Source organism: Neolamprologus multifasciatus, chromosome 13, assembly GCF_963576455.1.
Source record: "Neolamprologus multifasciatus chromosome 13, fNeoMul1.2, whole genome shotgun sequence".
In the NCBI taxonomy this organism is placed as follows: domain Eukaryota; kingdom Metazoa; phylum Chordata; class Actinopteri; order Cichliformes; family Cichlidae; genus Neolamprologus; species Neolamprologus multifasciatus.
The window spans coordinates 20,408,320-20,425,924 of record NC_140451.1 but is presented as its reverse complement, the minus strand read 5'-3'; the positions used below and the strand labels follow the sequence as shown (position 1 = coordinate 20,425,924).

At 38.4% G+C, this 17,605-nt stretch overlaps 1 protein-coding gene across 1 annotated transcript; it reads right to left on the bottom strand.

The window, feature by feature from the left end:
- Positions 1-12,661: 12,661 nt before the first annotated feature.
- Positions 12,662-14,998, bottom strand: LOC146505482 (polymeric immunoglobulin receptor-like). Its single transcript, XM_085182667.1, has 3 exons — positions 14,294-14,998; positions 13,760-14,080; positions 12,662-13,570 (listed from the first exon to the last, which is right to left on the bottom strand). Exons 1-3 carry the CDS (start codon positions 14,337-14,339, stop codon positions 13,203-13,205), a joined length of 735 nt encoding a protein of 244 aa, XP_085038793.1. The 5' UTR covers positions 14,340-14,998; the 3' UTR covers positions 12,662-13,202.
- Between the last annotated feature and the right edge of the window lie 2,607 nt (positions 14,999-17,605).

Here is a 17,605-nt window from a genome sequence, read left to right as displayed (position 1 = left end):
ATTTGAACCGGGGGAACAAATTGTGGCAGGATCAGCCTGATATTATTTGTATCCCACTGTAACTTTACTGTATAAAGAGCTAGCATCTCCAAAATGTCAGGAGTAGTTAGTCATTACAACAAGTGTTTGTGAACTACAAATCAAGAATGTGGGATACTGTTTGTCCGTGATTTAAACAGCCCAGCGCTGCTCCCGACGAAGGGAAAACCAATCCTGCAGGGAGACCTACCTCGGCACTTGTGCAGGTAAAACCAAAGGGAAGATGTGCTTCACCATATTTTCTAGTCTTTGGCTTAGAATGAAGTTCGTTTGGAAACATATTCAGCTATGCTTCATCTCCTGCTTTGCGTTTGTGTGGGCGCCCCGTGCTAGCAGTGTCCAAGCGTTGTTGTTTTTTTTGTTTTTTTTTTCCCTTTTCATGCCGCGCCCCCCCTGCAATGGCTCTGCGCCCCCCCTAGGGGGCGGGCCCCACACTTTGGGAACGTCTGACATAGTGTATTAAAGGTCTTCTAAGTTTAGCATGCAGCCCTGTGAATTCTGTTAAATAGATTATTTTTTAGGAAATAAAAAATATATAACTCAAACATTCACTATAAAAAAAAAATTCTGAACCTTTTGTTTTGACTATCACGTCTATTTTATTTATATCCTATAGCACATTCAAACAACAGAAGTTGTTTAGAAACAGGCACATTTACATTCCAGGTTTCAAAATACATGAATAACTGAAAGGTGTGTTTTGTTGTCTTAACTAATTATTGTGGAAATTAAAAATCACAGTGATTTAGAGGTATTTCAAATCAGAATTTGCAAATTCATGATGATTCATCCTATAAATTATTACTCACTATTAACTGCCTTTATAAGATTAAAGTCTCAGTATCTTTCAAGGATGCCAATGTTCTTACTTTGGACATTCCTTTATGTTAAGTTCATCTTGTTATCTTAAAGCTCCTAAATTGCTCAGTGTTTAGTCCTTTGTTTATCAGGTCCTTTTGTGTCATCACCCTTTGTGTTTTAGTCTCTCTTGTTGGTTCATGCGGTCAAGTTGGCATCATCTCTGCATCCCATCATGTTTCCTTTTTATTTTGAAAATCTTGCTTCCATGTTCTGTGTGGTCAGTTTACACTTCCCCTGTGGTGTTATTATGGTCTATTGTGTCAGCTGTTTGCTCATGTGTTCCACTTCCCCTAAACTCCCCTATGTTTAGTTTAGTCTGTGTGTTCTTTCAGTCTTCGTCAGATCGTCTGTGTTACCACCCATCTCATCTTGTCAAGGTTTTTTCATGATTTTTTGTTCTTTTGATATCATAGTTCCTCTCATGCCACAGTGCAAAATCATGTTCATAGTTGTTCATAGTCTGTTCTAGTGTTCCCAGTTTAGGATTTAGTTTAGTTTTCGCTACGGCTCATGTTGCCTTGTTTTGTTTCTTGTATTCAGCCGTAATAAAGGCTTGTTTTCTCTTTAACACTCAAGTCAAGTTCTTTGTTCCTTTGTGTCTGCTCTTCGGTCCGTTAAACTAACACAAGAAGCATAGACCTGTCCTTTTGCTCCAAGCATCAACATTTGTATTTTAGTGATGTGTCAGTTTCGAACGAAATGGCTCTTAGAGCCGGATCATTGACATGAACGACGCGAGACGGCTCCTTATCGCGAGCCGTGGGTTTTTTTTTTCTCAACCTCTCTCTCGCATTTTTTTCCGCTTCACTCTGCATGCGAGCCTTGCGCTTGGCAGAGGTGGGAGGGGCAGTAGTTACACTCGCAGTAGCACAGGAACAGAGCGGGAGGGAGAGAGAGAGAAAGAGAGCCAGGGTCAACAACGTCACATTAGAAAGGTATCCGGTCGTTAAGTCTGACGTCACTAGCCGTGTCTGGGCCTAAACTCCGCTGCAGGTCCATATATCAAACGATCACTATGGCATTACTGAGAGTTGAAAAATTGTCTAAAGTCTTTCATCTTTAATAAATTGATCAGCGTTCTGCTCTACCAGGTGTAACAATTGAGTTTAACATCCAGGCATCCATGAAAACGGAATTTATGACATTTAACGGAGTTAGAAGTTAGCAGGAAGTTAGCTCGCTAGCTTCTATCTAAATACAATATAGCATGTCCTGACTGCGGGGTTTTGGAAACAAATTAAAAGGTACAGCTCTGTTATCACTTCCAACATAAACGAAGACAGAAAACTAAACAGCAGTAACGTTTGTAGGGTTACTGAAGTTTGGCTAGCTGGTATATAATGATGTGCTACGTGACCTCTAGCGACACAGCTATGTTAGCTTAATATAAACAAGCTAACTTTTTTTCCACTCGATAAAAGTTAACGTGAATGTTCTCGGTGGTCAGGAACAAATGTAATCGCATGGCAGGATGCTGTAAAAGGACCAAACTTCAGCCAGGAGAACAACTGAGATAGTCCATCCACAATACGAGGTTAGTCATTCATATACTGCTGCATGGGCTGGGCTGTAGTTACATCCTAAGGTTTTAAAAACTGAGCTTAAATAAATGATTAGCGGTAATAAAAGCCAAGGGAGGTCAACAGTGATCACTGACTGTTTTAGGAGATTTTTGAGATTAAATAGAAGAAAATGCATAACATTAAACATGTTAACAACACAAAAGCTATATTAAACGCAGACTACTTTAGGCCGGGAAGTAGGATTCGTCACGTCATCACTTAACGACCGGATAGTAATCATCCACAACTATTTTCAGAAAGGATTCAGAAAGTTTATTCATGCAGGCCCATATGACAGAGAATATGCATCTTCTTTTTGTTTTCATATTTTAATTTATATTTAATTGTGTTGTGGTTTGCAGTGTTTTGTGTTGTTTCACTTTAAATTTGTTTAAAAGGAAAAAGCTGACATTTTAAATACTTAAAAGTTGAACTGTGACTAGTTGGTTTTTGTATTATATGGTTTATTTATTACATTTTAAATGGAGTGAATAAATAAAAGTTTATTTACGGTGGCCCCTAGAGACAAAGCACGTACAAACTCCAAAACACCTACGAACTCTGAAGCACGTACAAACCCTGAAGCACGTACAAACTCCAAAACACGTAAAAACTCAGAAGCATGTAAAAACTGCAAAACACGTACAAAACACAACAGAAGTGCTCCAGGATGCTAGGCGCAATGTTGAGCTTTTGTTACCTAGAGGCTACACAAGCCAGCTCAGCTGACAAACTCCAAAACACATTTCTAGCATTAACTGAACTTCCAAAATAGAGCTACCTAGATCACTTAAATCAGCAGTCTCCAACCTTTTTGCGCCATGGACCGGCCTTTAAGGTGTCGCGGATAAATACAACAAAATAAAACTAGTACCGGTACCAAAAAAAAGAAGATTTATTCATAACACACGTGAAAAGACCCAGGAAAACTGAGTTAACGATAAAAACAATAACAAAATAACGCTGAAAACCGATAAAAACCCTGAAAAACATACATTTCACACCTGAGCCTCAACTCTCGCGGCCCGGTACCAAACGACTCACGGACCGGTACCGGTCCGAGGCCCGGGGATTGGGGACCGCTGACTTAAATAACACAATTGAAAGCATACGTGTATTGTTTGTGTATTTATACACAAGCACTCATATATATTCAAAAATAATTTTTAAAAAAGGTTCATTTATCTGTTACTACCACACACCAAATCTGGTCGTTGGTAGTAGGTATTATAGTAGGTAACAAAAGCTCAACACTGCGCCTAGCATCCTGGAGCACCTCTGTTGTCTTTTGTACGTGTTTTGAGTTTTTACGTGTTTTGGGGTTTGTACGTGTTTTGGAGTTCGTATGTGTTTTGTCTGTAGGGGCCACCGTAAATATACTTTTATTTATTCACTCCACATAAAATGTAATAAATAAATCATATAATACAAAAATCAACTATTCACATTTCAACTTTTAACTGTTTAAATATACCAGCTTTTTCCTTTTACAAATTTAAAGTGAAACAACACAAAACACTGCAAACCACAACACAATTAAATATAAATTAAAATATGAAAACAAAAAGAACATGCATATTCTCTGTCATATGGGCCTGCATGAATAAACTTTCTGAATCCTTTATCATCTGCAACTGAAAATAGTTGTGGATGATTACTATACCTTTCTAATGTGACGTTGTTGTCCCCAGTGTTGCCAACTCCTCAGTAAGGAAAATCGCTATTGGCTGTCCTAGAAGTCGCTAGAAGTCGCTAAATGACGTCATCGCCTAATTTGCATAATTGGTCATGCTCGTAAACTAATCTGTAGGAGAGAGAAGTAGCACCATGGACGAGACATAAAGTGAGTGAAAAACATCCTAAATGCATTTAGGCATTTATATTTACAACTACAAGTTGTTTTAATATCATAATTCCCACCCTCCTCCTTTATCCGGGCTTGGGACCAGCAAAAGTGCCCCAAAATAGGCACTCTGGGGGAGTTACTTTTTTTGGGGGCTTTTTTTTTCCTTTTTAACCACACAAGAATAAAGGTAAAAGAAGAACATTTTTAACCATAATGTTGTTAACAAACTACATTAGCAATCTAAATGGACCAAAAACAGACAGTAGAAATAAACAGTGGCAATGCGAAAAAATGCTGGGGACTAGTCCGGTCCTAGTTCAGGCTGATTGGGTTTGTTTGTTTGTTTTTCCAGACATCCAGGCTGTGCTGGCTCACAGAAAGAGTGGGTCATCCTCATTTTTGTCAAGATTCTCTACTGCAGGTTCAGCAACTGTAGCACTTGACTTAAATGAGTATGTAGCTGATGTGCCAAAAAGCTGCAAAACATTGTCAGGCAGCTGGTGCTCATAGCAAGCCTCACCAGACAGCTTCAGTCCATATCGGATGTACAGGATGGAGTTAAGGCTCTGCAGGGACATCCGATTTCTAAGTTTGCTTTTTACCACACTCATCTGGCTGAATACTCTCTCAACTTCAGCATTTGAGTGTGGCAAGGACAACACAGACACAGCAGCCATTGCAAGTTCTTGAAATGGGTTGATATCATCTGCATCCCTGTACTTCCAAATCTCACTCCAGAAGTCCATTGTGTTTTTTGTCTCATTCCATTTACTAAGATGGATGGTACGCCATTGATGGACAATCTTATCTATCGCTTCAGGGGAGAAGCCAAGGAGTTTAGCAATATTTTCTATTTCTCCAGGGCTCTTGTTGTGCTTTAGAGTTTCCTCCACATTGAAAACTGACATGTACTGCAATGCTTCAATATTGTCCGGCAGTCTCACCCTCAACTCATTAGTAAGGGATATGGTAAAGGCTACACACCGCTTTCTGACATTTTTTTCATCCTCAGGCGCAAGGTGCAACTCTGCTGCTTTCGACTCAAAAAGGTAACCAAGGTATGGTTTGGAACTGATGTATCCCTCTATTGGCTCTTTGAGTACATCAACATTTGCCAGTGGATTCAGCACCCTGCTGCTCACAGACTTGATCAAGCTAACCAAGCTGTAAAGTAGTTTAAGAGGATCTACCTGTTCTCCTTCAAAAGCCTTGATGGCGGTCTGTACCTCTCCCAGCACTGACTTCAGAAAAGTCATGTACAAGATATTTTGAGGGTCAGTGTACATGGAGTATAAAACGTCAGCCATGTAGCAGTGTTCACTGGACTTGGTGACTGCAAAATGCAGCCTAAGCTCATTCCACTGGTCCAAAATGCGTGAAACCACAGGTTCAATGGAGAGCCAACTTGTGGCACACACCTTGGTTATCTGTAAAGGTTTCTCCCCACAGTTGATAGTCTCATAAATGGCCTTGTAGGCCTCCCTGTGCTTTGGAGATACTGAAAACCAGTTATAAGTGTCTCATACCAAGTACTCCACACTACGGGGTATGGTGTCATTGGAAGCATGACTTACAGCAAGCTGCAGAGAGTGGCATACACAGCGAATAAGAACAAGATCTTTGAGGCCATACTCCTCCTTCAGCACTTTATGGACCCCATTGTTAATCCCTGTCATCACACACACTCCAACTCAACAAGCCCTAGAAAAGTGGACACAATTGTCTGCTTGGTGTCACTAAAGTACCTTATAACAACCCCCAGATACTTAGAAACATTTATATCTGTGGACTCATTGAGGAGGAGGCTGAAACGCTGATCACCCACATCTGCAACCAACTTTTTCAGAAAGTATGGTGCCAGAACACTATTAATCATTTCTGTACATTTCTGTGCATTTTGAAATGGGTGGCAGCAGTGGAGTCTGAGAAAGCAGCTCTACATGCCTTTCCAATATGATCACATGCCAGCATGGAACAGTGTTCAGCAATAGCTAATGCCATGGTGGCTTCGGCCTTTTTTCAAGAGTCTGTTTTTTTAGTAAGAAACTGCAGTTTCATTTGGGTGGAACTGTTATAATGCTTTGCCTTTTGAGTATGTTTTTGTGTTAGCATGTGTTTTTTCACATCACTCAGTTTGGCATAGAAATCCGCCTTGCAATACTGGCAGTATGCACGTGTATCATCTCCAATAAACTGCTTCAACCAGCCCTTAAATTCAGGGTTTGATTCCCACTCTTTCCTGTATTTTTGAGTGTACAGTTTAGACTGAGACATGATGAGCTAGCTAGCTAGATGTTTAGCTTATGTCACAGAGAGGCACACACACACGATGGAGGAAATGAGCAAGTGACTATGTTGGAATGATGTTTTAGTGCACTGATTTATTTTAGACAAAGAAAAATGAACATTTACCGCTGCTCCCTAGGGCGGGAACAGTGGCTTCGCTCATGCGCGATTCATTTGCAGTTTGTACGCGTAAGGGTGAACAACATCTGCTCTGACAGCTGCTGGGGGCGACTGCTGTGTGAGGACTATCCACCGCCTGTGAGCGCTTTGACTTGGGCGATGTGCCCACGGAAGCACCAGCTGCTTGTTGACAGTAAGAGCGATACGTGGTTTCATGTCAAAAAGTTGTCATAAGTCTCCAATAACACCAGCAAAAGTCGCCAGATTTGTCGCTAGTCGCTTTTTAGAAAAAAAGTTGCTAAGGGGGTCTGAAAACTCGCTAAATATAGCGACAAAATCACTAAGTTGGCAACACTGGTTGTCCCTGGCTCTCTTTCTCCATCTCTCCCTCCCGCTACCGCCCCTCTGCCCAGCGCAAAGCACAAGGCTCGCGTGCGGAGTGAAGCGGGAAAAAAGCGCGAGAGAGAGGGTGAGAGAAAGAGAAAAAAACCAAAAACAACCCACGGCTCGCGATAAGGAGCCGGCTCGCGTCGTTCACGTCAAAGATCCGGCGTGTTGGCACAGATAGGCCGGAATACGGGGCTCAAAAAGTGATGGAGGAGGCCCATAATCATCCCCTGTCGCTGTTTGTTTAGGAGTCAGATCATACGATGCTTTGATTTCTTGCACCTGCAACTCATTTTTCATCTCCAGTGTGTTTTTTTCTTTGAGGTCTTTATTGTCTGCTTGGATCTTCTCACAATCTTCCTGCAGTTTGTTAAATTTTCCATCCTGTTCTTTGCTCTTTTGTTCAAGTTCCTCATGTTTCTGCTTTTTCTGATCCTCCTGGATTTCACTGTTTCTGCTCTGCAGTTCTTTGTAAATCCTCTCAAGTTATTCATTGTCTTGGACTTCTTTATGCTTCTGCTCAAGCTATGTATATTTGCCTTATACTTTTTCCTTCTCTTCCTTCCTCAAATTCTTTATTCTTGTCCTCTAGTTTTGTCTTGTCTTCCTGCCATTCTTTATTTTTGTCCTCTAATTTTGTCTTCTCTTGCTCAATTTCTCTATTTTTGTCCTCCAACAGTGCCTGCTTCTGTTCCTAGTCTTGACATTTCTCCTATAAAAATTTTGGACTTCTTCCAAATGTATCTCCCTTAGAAAATCCTGGTACTCATTTTCTGCTTCAATTCTTGTGTATGCCTCTACCTTTTCCTTCAAGTCATACATGTCTAGCTGATTCCCGTCTTCTAGTATTTTGTTTTCTTGTTCTAGCTTTTCATTTCTTTTCTCCAGTTGCTTGTATTTGGACTCCATTTCTTCTCTAAGAGCTACAAGCCCATCCTTATGGCATAAATTCCTCCTCTCTGCCAGAAGACCATTTAGGCAACTTTTCAGTTGGTACGTGCTCTCTCGTAGATGAAGATTTTCCCTCCTGCAGTTCTCAAAAGCTCTTTTGAGACCATTGTATTCACCGGGGGGACCGTACTGCCCACCGCAGTGGTGGAGATACAGAAATTCTTTTATTGCTGCCATATAATCTGCATCATTATAATTGACAACCGCCCCATTAACATTCTTTACAGCATTATTTCATTTAATAATATTTCTCACAGTATTGATATTGTATTAAAGTTGTTTATTAAAGATGTTCATTTGAGGATCCTTCCATTGTGTTAACTTTTTTTACAAGTACGGCCAGAAGTATTTCATACACATTGCATAGTATTTGTGCTCATTAAGAGTTGTTGCTTAGTCTACAGAGGGTCTTAAGCTTTGTGAAGCGCGACGTCTTCACATTCTATTGTGTTAGAGACTAGAGCATAGAAGGATAACTGCAATACATGCTTACAATACATATAACACATATAATCTAGGAATGTGTCAGGCCTGAGGCCTTAACTCATTTAGCTTCTAACTGTATTTTAGTCTACTTGGCAACAGATGACCAGAGTCAATAATTAGCCCCAGAGACTCTGAGGGCTTGAAGTTTATTACCTTGTATGGAAGGTGTTATAGAAAAGAGAAGTTCTATGTCTGTTTATAGCCATTAAAGATGTACAAGATGTACCATTAACTGTGACTAATGTCTTTAACCTATTTTAATCTGTAATTGACGCCATGGGGGGGCATATACCCCACTGCTTTATAAGTGTTCTCAACATGTATTTTTGTCAGAAGACATATGCTGATGTTTTCTCCTGGTTGTTAATAAACTCACCGTTTGATTGCACTTTTCTGGGGCCTCCGTGGTTTGTAACACTGCTCTACATTGATCGATTTCGCGACAGGTCCTCTGAATCTGAGTTGATAGTTGTTTTGAGACATAGCAAAACAAACCAACACAGTTTTTTTTTTGTTCAAAACGAGTCAAAAATCTTTGTAGAGACAAATTCAAAACTACCAGATAGTAATAGCAAATATCCAGATAGCAAATATCCATTGAAACAATGTTTAGTCACTCGTCACTCTTGCTCGACTCCAAATTTTTAAACACTGTTAATGTTGAAACAATGTTAGATTCTGATATTGAATCACTTTTGAATTCTGATGTTAATTTTCCATTACCTTTGCTCCCTTGGTTACTATTGAAACAACAATAAACTCATTATTAAAAATCGGTACCTAACAGGTATTTGTACCAATACTAAAGCACTGCAAATTACCAGCAATACTTAAACCTGCAAAAAGCACAATTGTGTATGATCCACAAATAGGAAACCAATGTTATTTCAATGTCAATGTCAGGTTTCATCAGTATGCTAATTTTGTTTCAACATTGATTTTGCATTGACATTTCAATCCTGACCATAATGATGGATCAGATGAAAAATCAACATCAGTTCAATGTCTCCTTGCTATCTGGGCTTTGTGTGTTTGCGTTTTCTTCTGTTGTGGCAAAAATGCAGTGCAGGGACAGTAAACATATTACATTAAATGCTGGCATTCAGTTAAAACCCAGACATGAATGAAAAAGATACACACAGATTAAATGCAGAAAATAATATATTTATGATGGATATACAATATAATTGGACTCCGAAAGCAGAAACAGTTTGCAGCTCTGATTTCAAAGTTTTAAAGTGATTTTTACCTTTTTTCAGTTTTTGAAGCAGAACATCATAAACAGAACCCACAGAAAGCATTTTTGATTTTGATGTGAAACCTGGAAACATATTAAACATTTCTAAGTCTGGCATTTCTAATGAACCAAACTGTATCCAGATAGGTTGGAAAGTCAATGGCTTATGATGACATTTAATTGAATATAGATATTTGCCTCCATATGGCGCCTTGCTGACGCTTTGCTACAGCGCACAGCACCAACCAGGGGGGCATCAACGTTTTTATGTAGGCCTATCTGTGCTGTGTAGACATAATGACAGATTAATAATGACAAACAAGAAATAAAATATCACTGCAAACCTTTCAACTGAAGTTTTTGTACTTTATTCATTCAGTATTTCGCTGTATTTATTTATATTTTAGAGTATATCTCTCTATTTTATACATAGCCTGTTGTGTTTGGTTTGACTGTATTTGTAATATCTTAAAAACGACTTTGTTAAAAGTCTTGAGAAATGGCATGATGTAAAAGATAAATGACAACTTCTGTTTTCTGGAAGCCATGTTACCAATACTTACAACAGTCTCCCACAAAGCTGCTTTTCACGATCACTGCTCCTGCGTGTTAAGCTGGAGACCCACATAGATGTAACTAAACTAGCCACCTGGTGGGGTTGTTTACCCACCTTCACGGCGTGGCAGGAAGATCAGCAGCTCCGCTTTTCTCCGCCTTCATCTCTCTCCAGCTCTACCAAAAACTACGAAGTCCAGTAGCACATTTATACAAAGGTTTACTCAAGGACACGCTGGAGTGAGTGTTACTTTACTGTTTGAGTGATCATTGTACTTACTCATCTCCAGGCCCAGCGCTAGGGGCTGCACAGCTGCGGAAGGGGGCTAATGTAAAAGGCTTTCAACTCTTAATGGTCACCCGCAGAACAAATGAGGTGGCATTAATGCTCCGGAGGTGTCCGTTAATGGGTCAGTGAGGCGGACCAGTTCAGTGCGAGCGCATCCAGCGAAACAGGCTGCAGTTTAATAATAATAATGGATTGCATTTATATAGTGCTTTTTGAGACACTCAAAGCGCTTTACAATTCCACTATTCATTCGCTCTCACATTCACGCACTGGTGTAGACAAGCCACAGCTGCCCTGGGGCAGACTGACAGAAGCGAGGCTGCCATATTGCGCAATCGGCCCCTCTGGCCAACACCAGTAGGCAGTATGTGAAGTGTCTCGCCCAAGGACACAACAACCGAGACTGTCTGAGCCAGGGCTTGAACCGGCAACCTTCCAATTACAAGACAAACTGTCAACTCTTGAGCCACGATCGCCCCAAGTTTCAACACCACTAATGAAATAAAATTTAAATTCACATATTTATTTATTCATTCACTTATTTATTTATTTGAGCAATAATGGTTGGCCACCTGGACTAATAATGTCTGGGTCATTTTTTCCTCCCAGTCCAGCCCTCGAAACAACCATACCTCACCTGCAGTAGAGATTCATAGATTTTTATTTTGAGCTTGAACTAAACTATGAATATATTAAATCACTGCACAGTTTTTATATAAGTGAGAGACATCTGAAGAGAGTTCTTGGTGTAAGTGGATTGCAAGCCATACTTTGTTTGATTGACTACCAGTCACAGTACTCTGCACAGCTTTACAGGTACCAATGGAGGTACGATAAATGCAGAGGGTAAAGTCTTTCACAGGATCTCATAAAACTTTTGCGATACTTTTTTTCTCCAATGTCCATTGAGAGACTCAGTAGGAAACCAACGAAGAGATGCCAGTAGAAGGAGAAATATGCTCTCACTTCCTGACAGTACACCTGCTGTAGCATTCTGGATCAACTGAAGGCGTTTCAGGCAGCTCATCAGCTACAGAGATAGTAAGTCTTTTGGGTTATTTCCCTGTGAGCATGGTACACGATACCAAAATAATAATAATAAACAGTGGATAATGTTAAACTCAACAAATAAATATTGTCTATGACAAATTGTCAGGTGGGGGAAAGCACTTTCAAAATGATGTTGTTATGAAGTTAATACGCAACACAAAGCAGTCCTGATTAAATGCCTGTAACTGAATTTGAATGCGAGTTTAGGCTGACACTGTTTAGGCATTCCAAATATTATATTTTGGTCATTAAACACAAGAGGAAGTAACATGCTTAGGTACATGAGTTAAAAATAATCTATGGTAACTTATGTTGGTAGCATATGTTTGTATTTAACAATACAAGTAGTCTTAAACTGCTTAAACTTAAAAGGCTTAAGTGGGCAGCATGGTGGTTAGCACTGTTGCTGCAGAGCAAGAAAGACCTGAGTTCAATTCCACCATCAGGCTGGGGTCTTGCTGTGTGGAGTTTGCATGTTATCCCTGTGTTTGGGTGGGTTCCCTCCAGGTATGGATGGATGCTTAAGTGTAAAGTGCTTGATTTCAAAGGTCATTTAGTGAAAGTGATATGGGCACCATTTAAGGCTAAATAGAGGTTTAGCATTTACTTGAGTAGCTTTCTACACACAAAGACTATTTATTTTTAGCCTTCATGTTTCAAGACTGTAGGCTCACAAGAAACTATTATTCCACCTGAGACCACCTCTGACCCCACTCCTTCACCCATCCCTATTCCCACGCTGAGACCCTGCAAACACTTGCACCCATACATGTTCCTTGGGTGGGGACGGCAGGTGTCCGTCCTGTCCCTGCACCCATGCCTGTCTCCAGGGGGAAGGTAGGGGTACTGTAATCGTTCCGAGCTTGAGTATTTTATGAAGTGATTTCCATTACAGCTCTATATTGTTTTTTTTTCCCTTTGAGTATAGTATTATGTCCCAGCCCTTCTGAATTTTGTTTTTAGTTCTCTTCCTTGGTAAAAAAAAAAAAAAAAGTTCTCTTCCTTGGTTTCTGGTAATTCCCTTTTGTGTCCAGTCTGTCCTTGTCTCATCTCTGCGTTTGGTCCCTAGGATCTTTGTAAGTCAGTCTGGTCTCTGTGTGTTTCCCTTTCTGTCTTTATCAAGTCTGCATTTCTGTTCCTGCATTCTGCTATATTCTGCTGTATTTTAATAGTGTTTTATTCTGTGTGCATTATGTTCAGTTTTGCTTACTTTGGTTCTCCAGGTGTCACTTCTTTGCCCTTACCTTATGTGCATGTTTAAGCCCTCAGTTCGTTTCTTTTCTTTGTCGCATCATCCATCATATTAGTGTGCTGAGTGTATTTCCTGGTTTTTGTTTGCTTAAGACTAAACGGCAGCACTTTTAATCTAGTTCCTCTTACTGTATGGTCTGTAACATAGGCACTAAAGCTGATCTGCCGGAGTGTCTTACTAAAGAGGATGGTTCTTTGGATAAAAAGGGGGAGCAAGCAAGTCAGTAACATCATCATCAGTACAGTACTCTAACGATTATTATGCTAATACCTCTTACAGTCCTAACACTTAGAATATGTAGAATTCATGAATTTTTTTCCCCATGTATTATTACCTGCAGTAGTAGTACTAGTAATTGGCTTCTCTGTAATATTTAAATAAACTGGTATCTGAATGTCCCCTTCAGCACACCAATACCAGCCACTGTCCTCTGACTTTAGTCCACTCATGGTCACTGTGAAAACATTTTGTTCCCTCATATAAGTGGTCACTGTTGTTCCATCTGTGGATCCAAATGATCCTGTCACACAGTTCCTGCCCAGCCTGCACCACTTCATTGCTCCAGAGTTACTGTGGTGACATCTGATGGTTATGCTTTCTCCAATATATCCTGTAATCCTCTGATAATCGACGTAGACACTAGGAGTACCTTACCGTTAAAACAAATAAAAAATGAACAGATTTTAAAAAGTGCTCAATAAAAAATTCATTGGTAATTCAGACTTTATATCAAATGAATTAATTAAAAATAAGAGCACATTCAGTCTTTCTGAAAAACTTACATTTTTCTGACGGAAATGATAAACTATTTGAAATGTGCATGAAAATAGGCACTTACCACCGATAACTAACAGTTGAAAATACTGTCCATAATCTGGTCCATTATCAATCGCCACCACACACCAGTAATCAGTGTTTTTATCTGTCAGCTCGTTTATAATAACGGTGAAAATTTTCTGGGTTTTGTCATCAGAGATTAAATATTTTCCTAAAGGGTCTGCTTCATTCGTTTTTACTACATATTTGCAGGAGTCCCATATATATCCTTCACACAAGTACTTCACATGGTCTATATATTGTGACTCATAGAGACATGGGATGGAGATAGATTTTCCAGCTTCAACTGATACTTTGCTGACTGTAGTTATGCTGTGAACTCCTGCAACAGGCACAAATAAATAAATATAAACAAATTAATAATCTTCATGTTTATGTTTAATTAAAACATTTTTCTTTCACTTGTCTCTTGTACATGTGGACACTTAGAGCATTGTTAAGTACAAAAGCGAATAATACAAAATGTCTTTAATGTAATAATCTGCTGAGATTAGTCACTGAAACATGAGGTATTTAAATGATTGCTGTGACCAACCTTTGAGCACACTGAAGAGGAGAAGAACAATGAGATGAGCAGCCATGCCTGTGAGTGAGTAGAATTAAAACACAGGAACCACAGTCAAATCTGGATCTATTTTTGAATTCATGCAATGTGCAAATGCAACACTTCAAACTGCCTTCCTCCTAGTTCCTCTACTACAAGCTGTATTTTTTTCTGCTGTAGACAAAATATAAAAATTATCATCCACAATATTCAAAATCTTTATGGACTCATTTACTAATAAGAATATGCATTCTCATAATATAATAACACTGAATAACATTAAAAGTGCACGAATTGGGAGTGATATAAAAACAAAAATGTTTAAAATGCGCTATGAGTTATCACAAAATCTGAAAATAGAGGTTAGGATAATCCTTTGATGCTGATGCTTACAGTTTATTGGGGATAATGAGATTTTTTTATTTATGTTATGTTATCACCTCTTCCTGACTGAGAAAATATAATTTACAGAAAGATTAAACAGTGTCAGCCTGATCTCACTTGCAACACTGAATGCTTTATCTCGCATGTTAACTCTCTGAATTACCCCTAAGTGTTAGTTTCAGAGGGCTTCGCAGCACTCAGCATTTTACTCCCAGACATATTTACTTATTGAGTATAATATTTCACATTGTAATTTATTATTCTTTTAGTACCATGCTCACAAGGAAATAATTCGGTGCAATAAACAGAGTGCAGCCCTGTGGTTTTTTTTTACTGTGACAGATCAAAATGTCCATGAAAATGAACTAGAAATTATTGTAATAAATTTACAATAATTATTTACCTTAAACAGGTAACACTGTGTTAAAATGTCAAAAGAATACCAAACAACTAAATACACAAAATCTTTATTTAAAATCGATGTCATAAAAGTTACGTTCTCTTTCTTGTTTATGTTATATTTCTGGACATTTTTAACACGCTGAGAGGCCATTAATGACTGTTTTGCTGTGTTTTTGGCTTAAAAAAAACTAACCAAAAAATGTTTACTTCTGTTAAAGCTGTAAAGGATTTTCCCTCATTTGCATCTTTTAAGGCTGCCTTGCACCTGGAGAAAGCATGCCCTTTCAGTATTTAATTAAATTTGTATTAACATTTCAATTAAAAGCTACTTATTTTGATGAACTGTTGTTAATTATATTTTTGTAAACTTTGAAGATTGCATTGAATGATTGGCCCAACAAAATGTCAACACCACCTTGTCCAACAAGAACTTTTATGTTTAATCTAAAGATATGCTAATATTTAAAGATTTACTGACCCAGAATTCATTTTTCATAATTTCATAATTTGTAAAAACAGACAAAAACAAAAAAACAAGAGCTTCCTTCAAGTAACTAAAAATAAATCACAGTATAAACAATGCAAACACAGAATAAAAACTCTGCAGATCTGGCTCTAAATAACTTCCTGGATTGCCATGTGGGCTCCTAATGACTTCATCCTGACTCATTTGAGTGTCTCTATCTCTCATGAGAGATACACATACGTTCCCAGTGCTCCCACCCCTTCTGGCCCACAAACATCTTTCTTTAATACTTTTTATACATGATGTTGACTTTGTATTTTTCTTTTCTAGGCTGAAACAGACAGAATACCAGGACTCACAGATAGTTGATTACTAATATTTTTATATTGATTTTTCACAAGGGGTCCACCTGACACTAATTCAAGATTTGGAGTTAAATGTGCTGCTACTCTTTAGAATATTTCAATATAAAGTAGTGATCTGACCAGTGGAAAAACCAACACTGCCATCCAGCACATGCGGTGAAAATGTGTACAAAGAACAAACACTTCAGTGTGTGAGAAACAGTGTTGATGAAGCATGTACCCTCTGTGTGGTTTGCTGACCTACAATAACCACAGAGCTGTATATCACATCCTCATCATCACATTTAGCAACTTAGCTCTGAGCAGAGGTGGAAAAAGTACAGACATTCTGTGCTTAAGTAGAAGTACAGATACTAGTGTTAAAAAATACGCCATTAAAAGCTGAAGTACTGATTCTATTCTTTACTCAAGTAAAAGTAGAAAGGTACGGACTCTGAGATGTACTCAAAGTTAGAAAGTAAAAGTAGCACCTTAAAGAACATTTGTGCAAAGCTAATATACCTTATGCTATATTAATGTAATGATATTAGTACATAGGAATACAAACTTTATTTCAGTCAGACTGTTAAAAACAAAATGCCATATGTATAGATCCAATATCTAATTTAAAAACATGAGGACTTACATGTAAGCTTTAAATTTCCACTTTGTCAAATTCCACTGAGCATCCTTAATTTTAAATCTAACCTCTCTTCTTCCTCTCCTGTCCTGTCTTTCTTATCTTTCTCTGAGTGAAGTTAGCCGTCTTTCTTTTCTCCCCCTGTGAAAAACAGCAGTTGCACCTTTAGCTAGCAACACACAGTGTGACAAACTGCACACAAACACTTTGTATGTTTGTTGATGTTTGTGGTGTCCTCGGGATTCTCATATGCTTGTTTGCCATTCACCTAGGGACCATTTTTGATCCAAGGACACCACAAGGGTTACGCTGATAGAAATGCTGTATTTGGTACTTAAAAATATTACTCACTTTATTCGCTCTTCTTCTGTAGGGCTAGCTATAGTTGCTGAAGTACTGCATCTGCAGTTATGGACACCTGCAGTCATTCAGTGTCGTGTCCAAAATAATAATTAACCAGCCCACTTTAATCTCTGACCATAGCACACAGTTTGCTTCTCGGTGATTAACACACAGGATTGCCTTTCATGTGTTACTGTTTGACCTCAGATTGGTTTGATGTTTGAAGGCCCGCAGTGATGTGAAATAGTAACTCTGCTCAAATGCGTCAAACCAGAAGTAACTCTGTCTGTTTTGACAATATAAGCAGTATATGTATATATATATATATATATATATATATATATATATATATATATATATATGTACACACAACACACACACACACACATATATATATATATATATATATATATATATATATATATATATATATATATATATATATATATATATATATATATATATATACATATATAATGTAGGAGGTAAAAGCGTAAAGTTGCCAGAAAAATAAAGTACAAATACCTGAAAATTCCACTTAAATAAGTAACGAAATATTTGTACTTTGTTACTTCCCGGCTTTGCCTCTGAGAAACAGAAACACGAGAAAAGTGAAGTAGCTAAAGATAAAAAAAAAAAAAAATTCTCCATTTTTGTGGTAAAATATGCAATTACTTGCCTAATTATGTCTGAGATATTTTTTAGGGATTAAAGACTTGTTACAC

Coding starts and splice junctions, on each gene's coding strand:
- LOC146505482 (XM_085182667.1), bottom strand. CDS start 14,339: ATGGCTGCTCATCTCATTGTTCTTCTCCTCTTCAGTGTGCTCAAAG. Junction 14,081..14,293: donor CCTCTTCAGTGTGCTCAAAG/GTTGGTCACAGC, acceptor TGCCTGTTGCAG/GAGTTCACAGCATAACTACA. Junction 13,571..13,759: donor TCAACTGTTAGTTATCGGTG/GTAAGTGCCTAT, acceptor TTTAACGGTAAG/GTACTCCTAGTGTCTACGTC.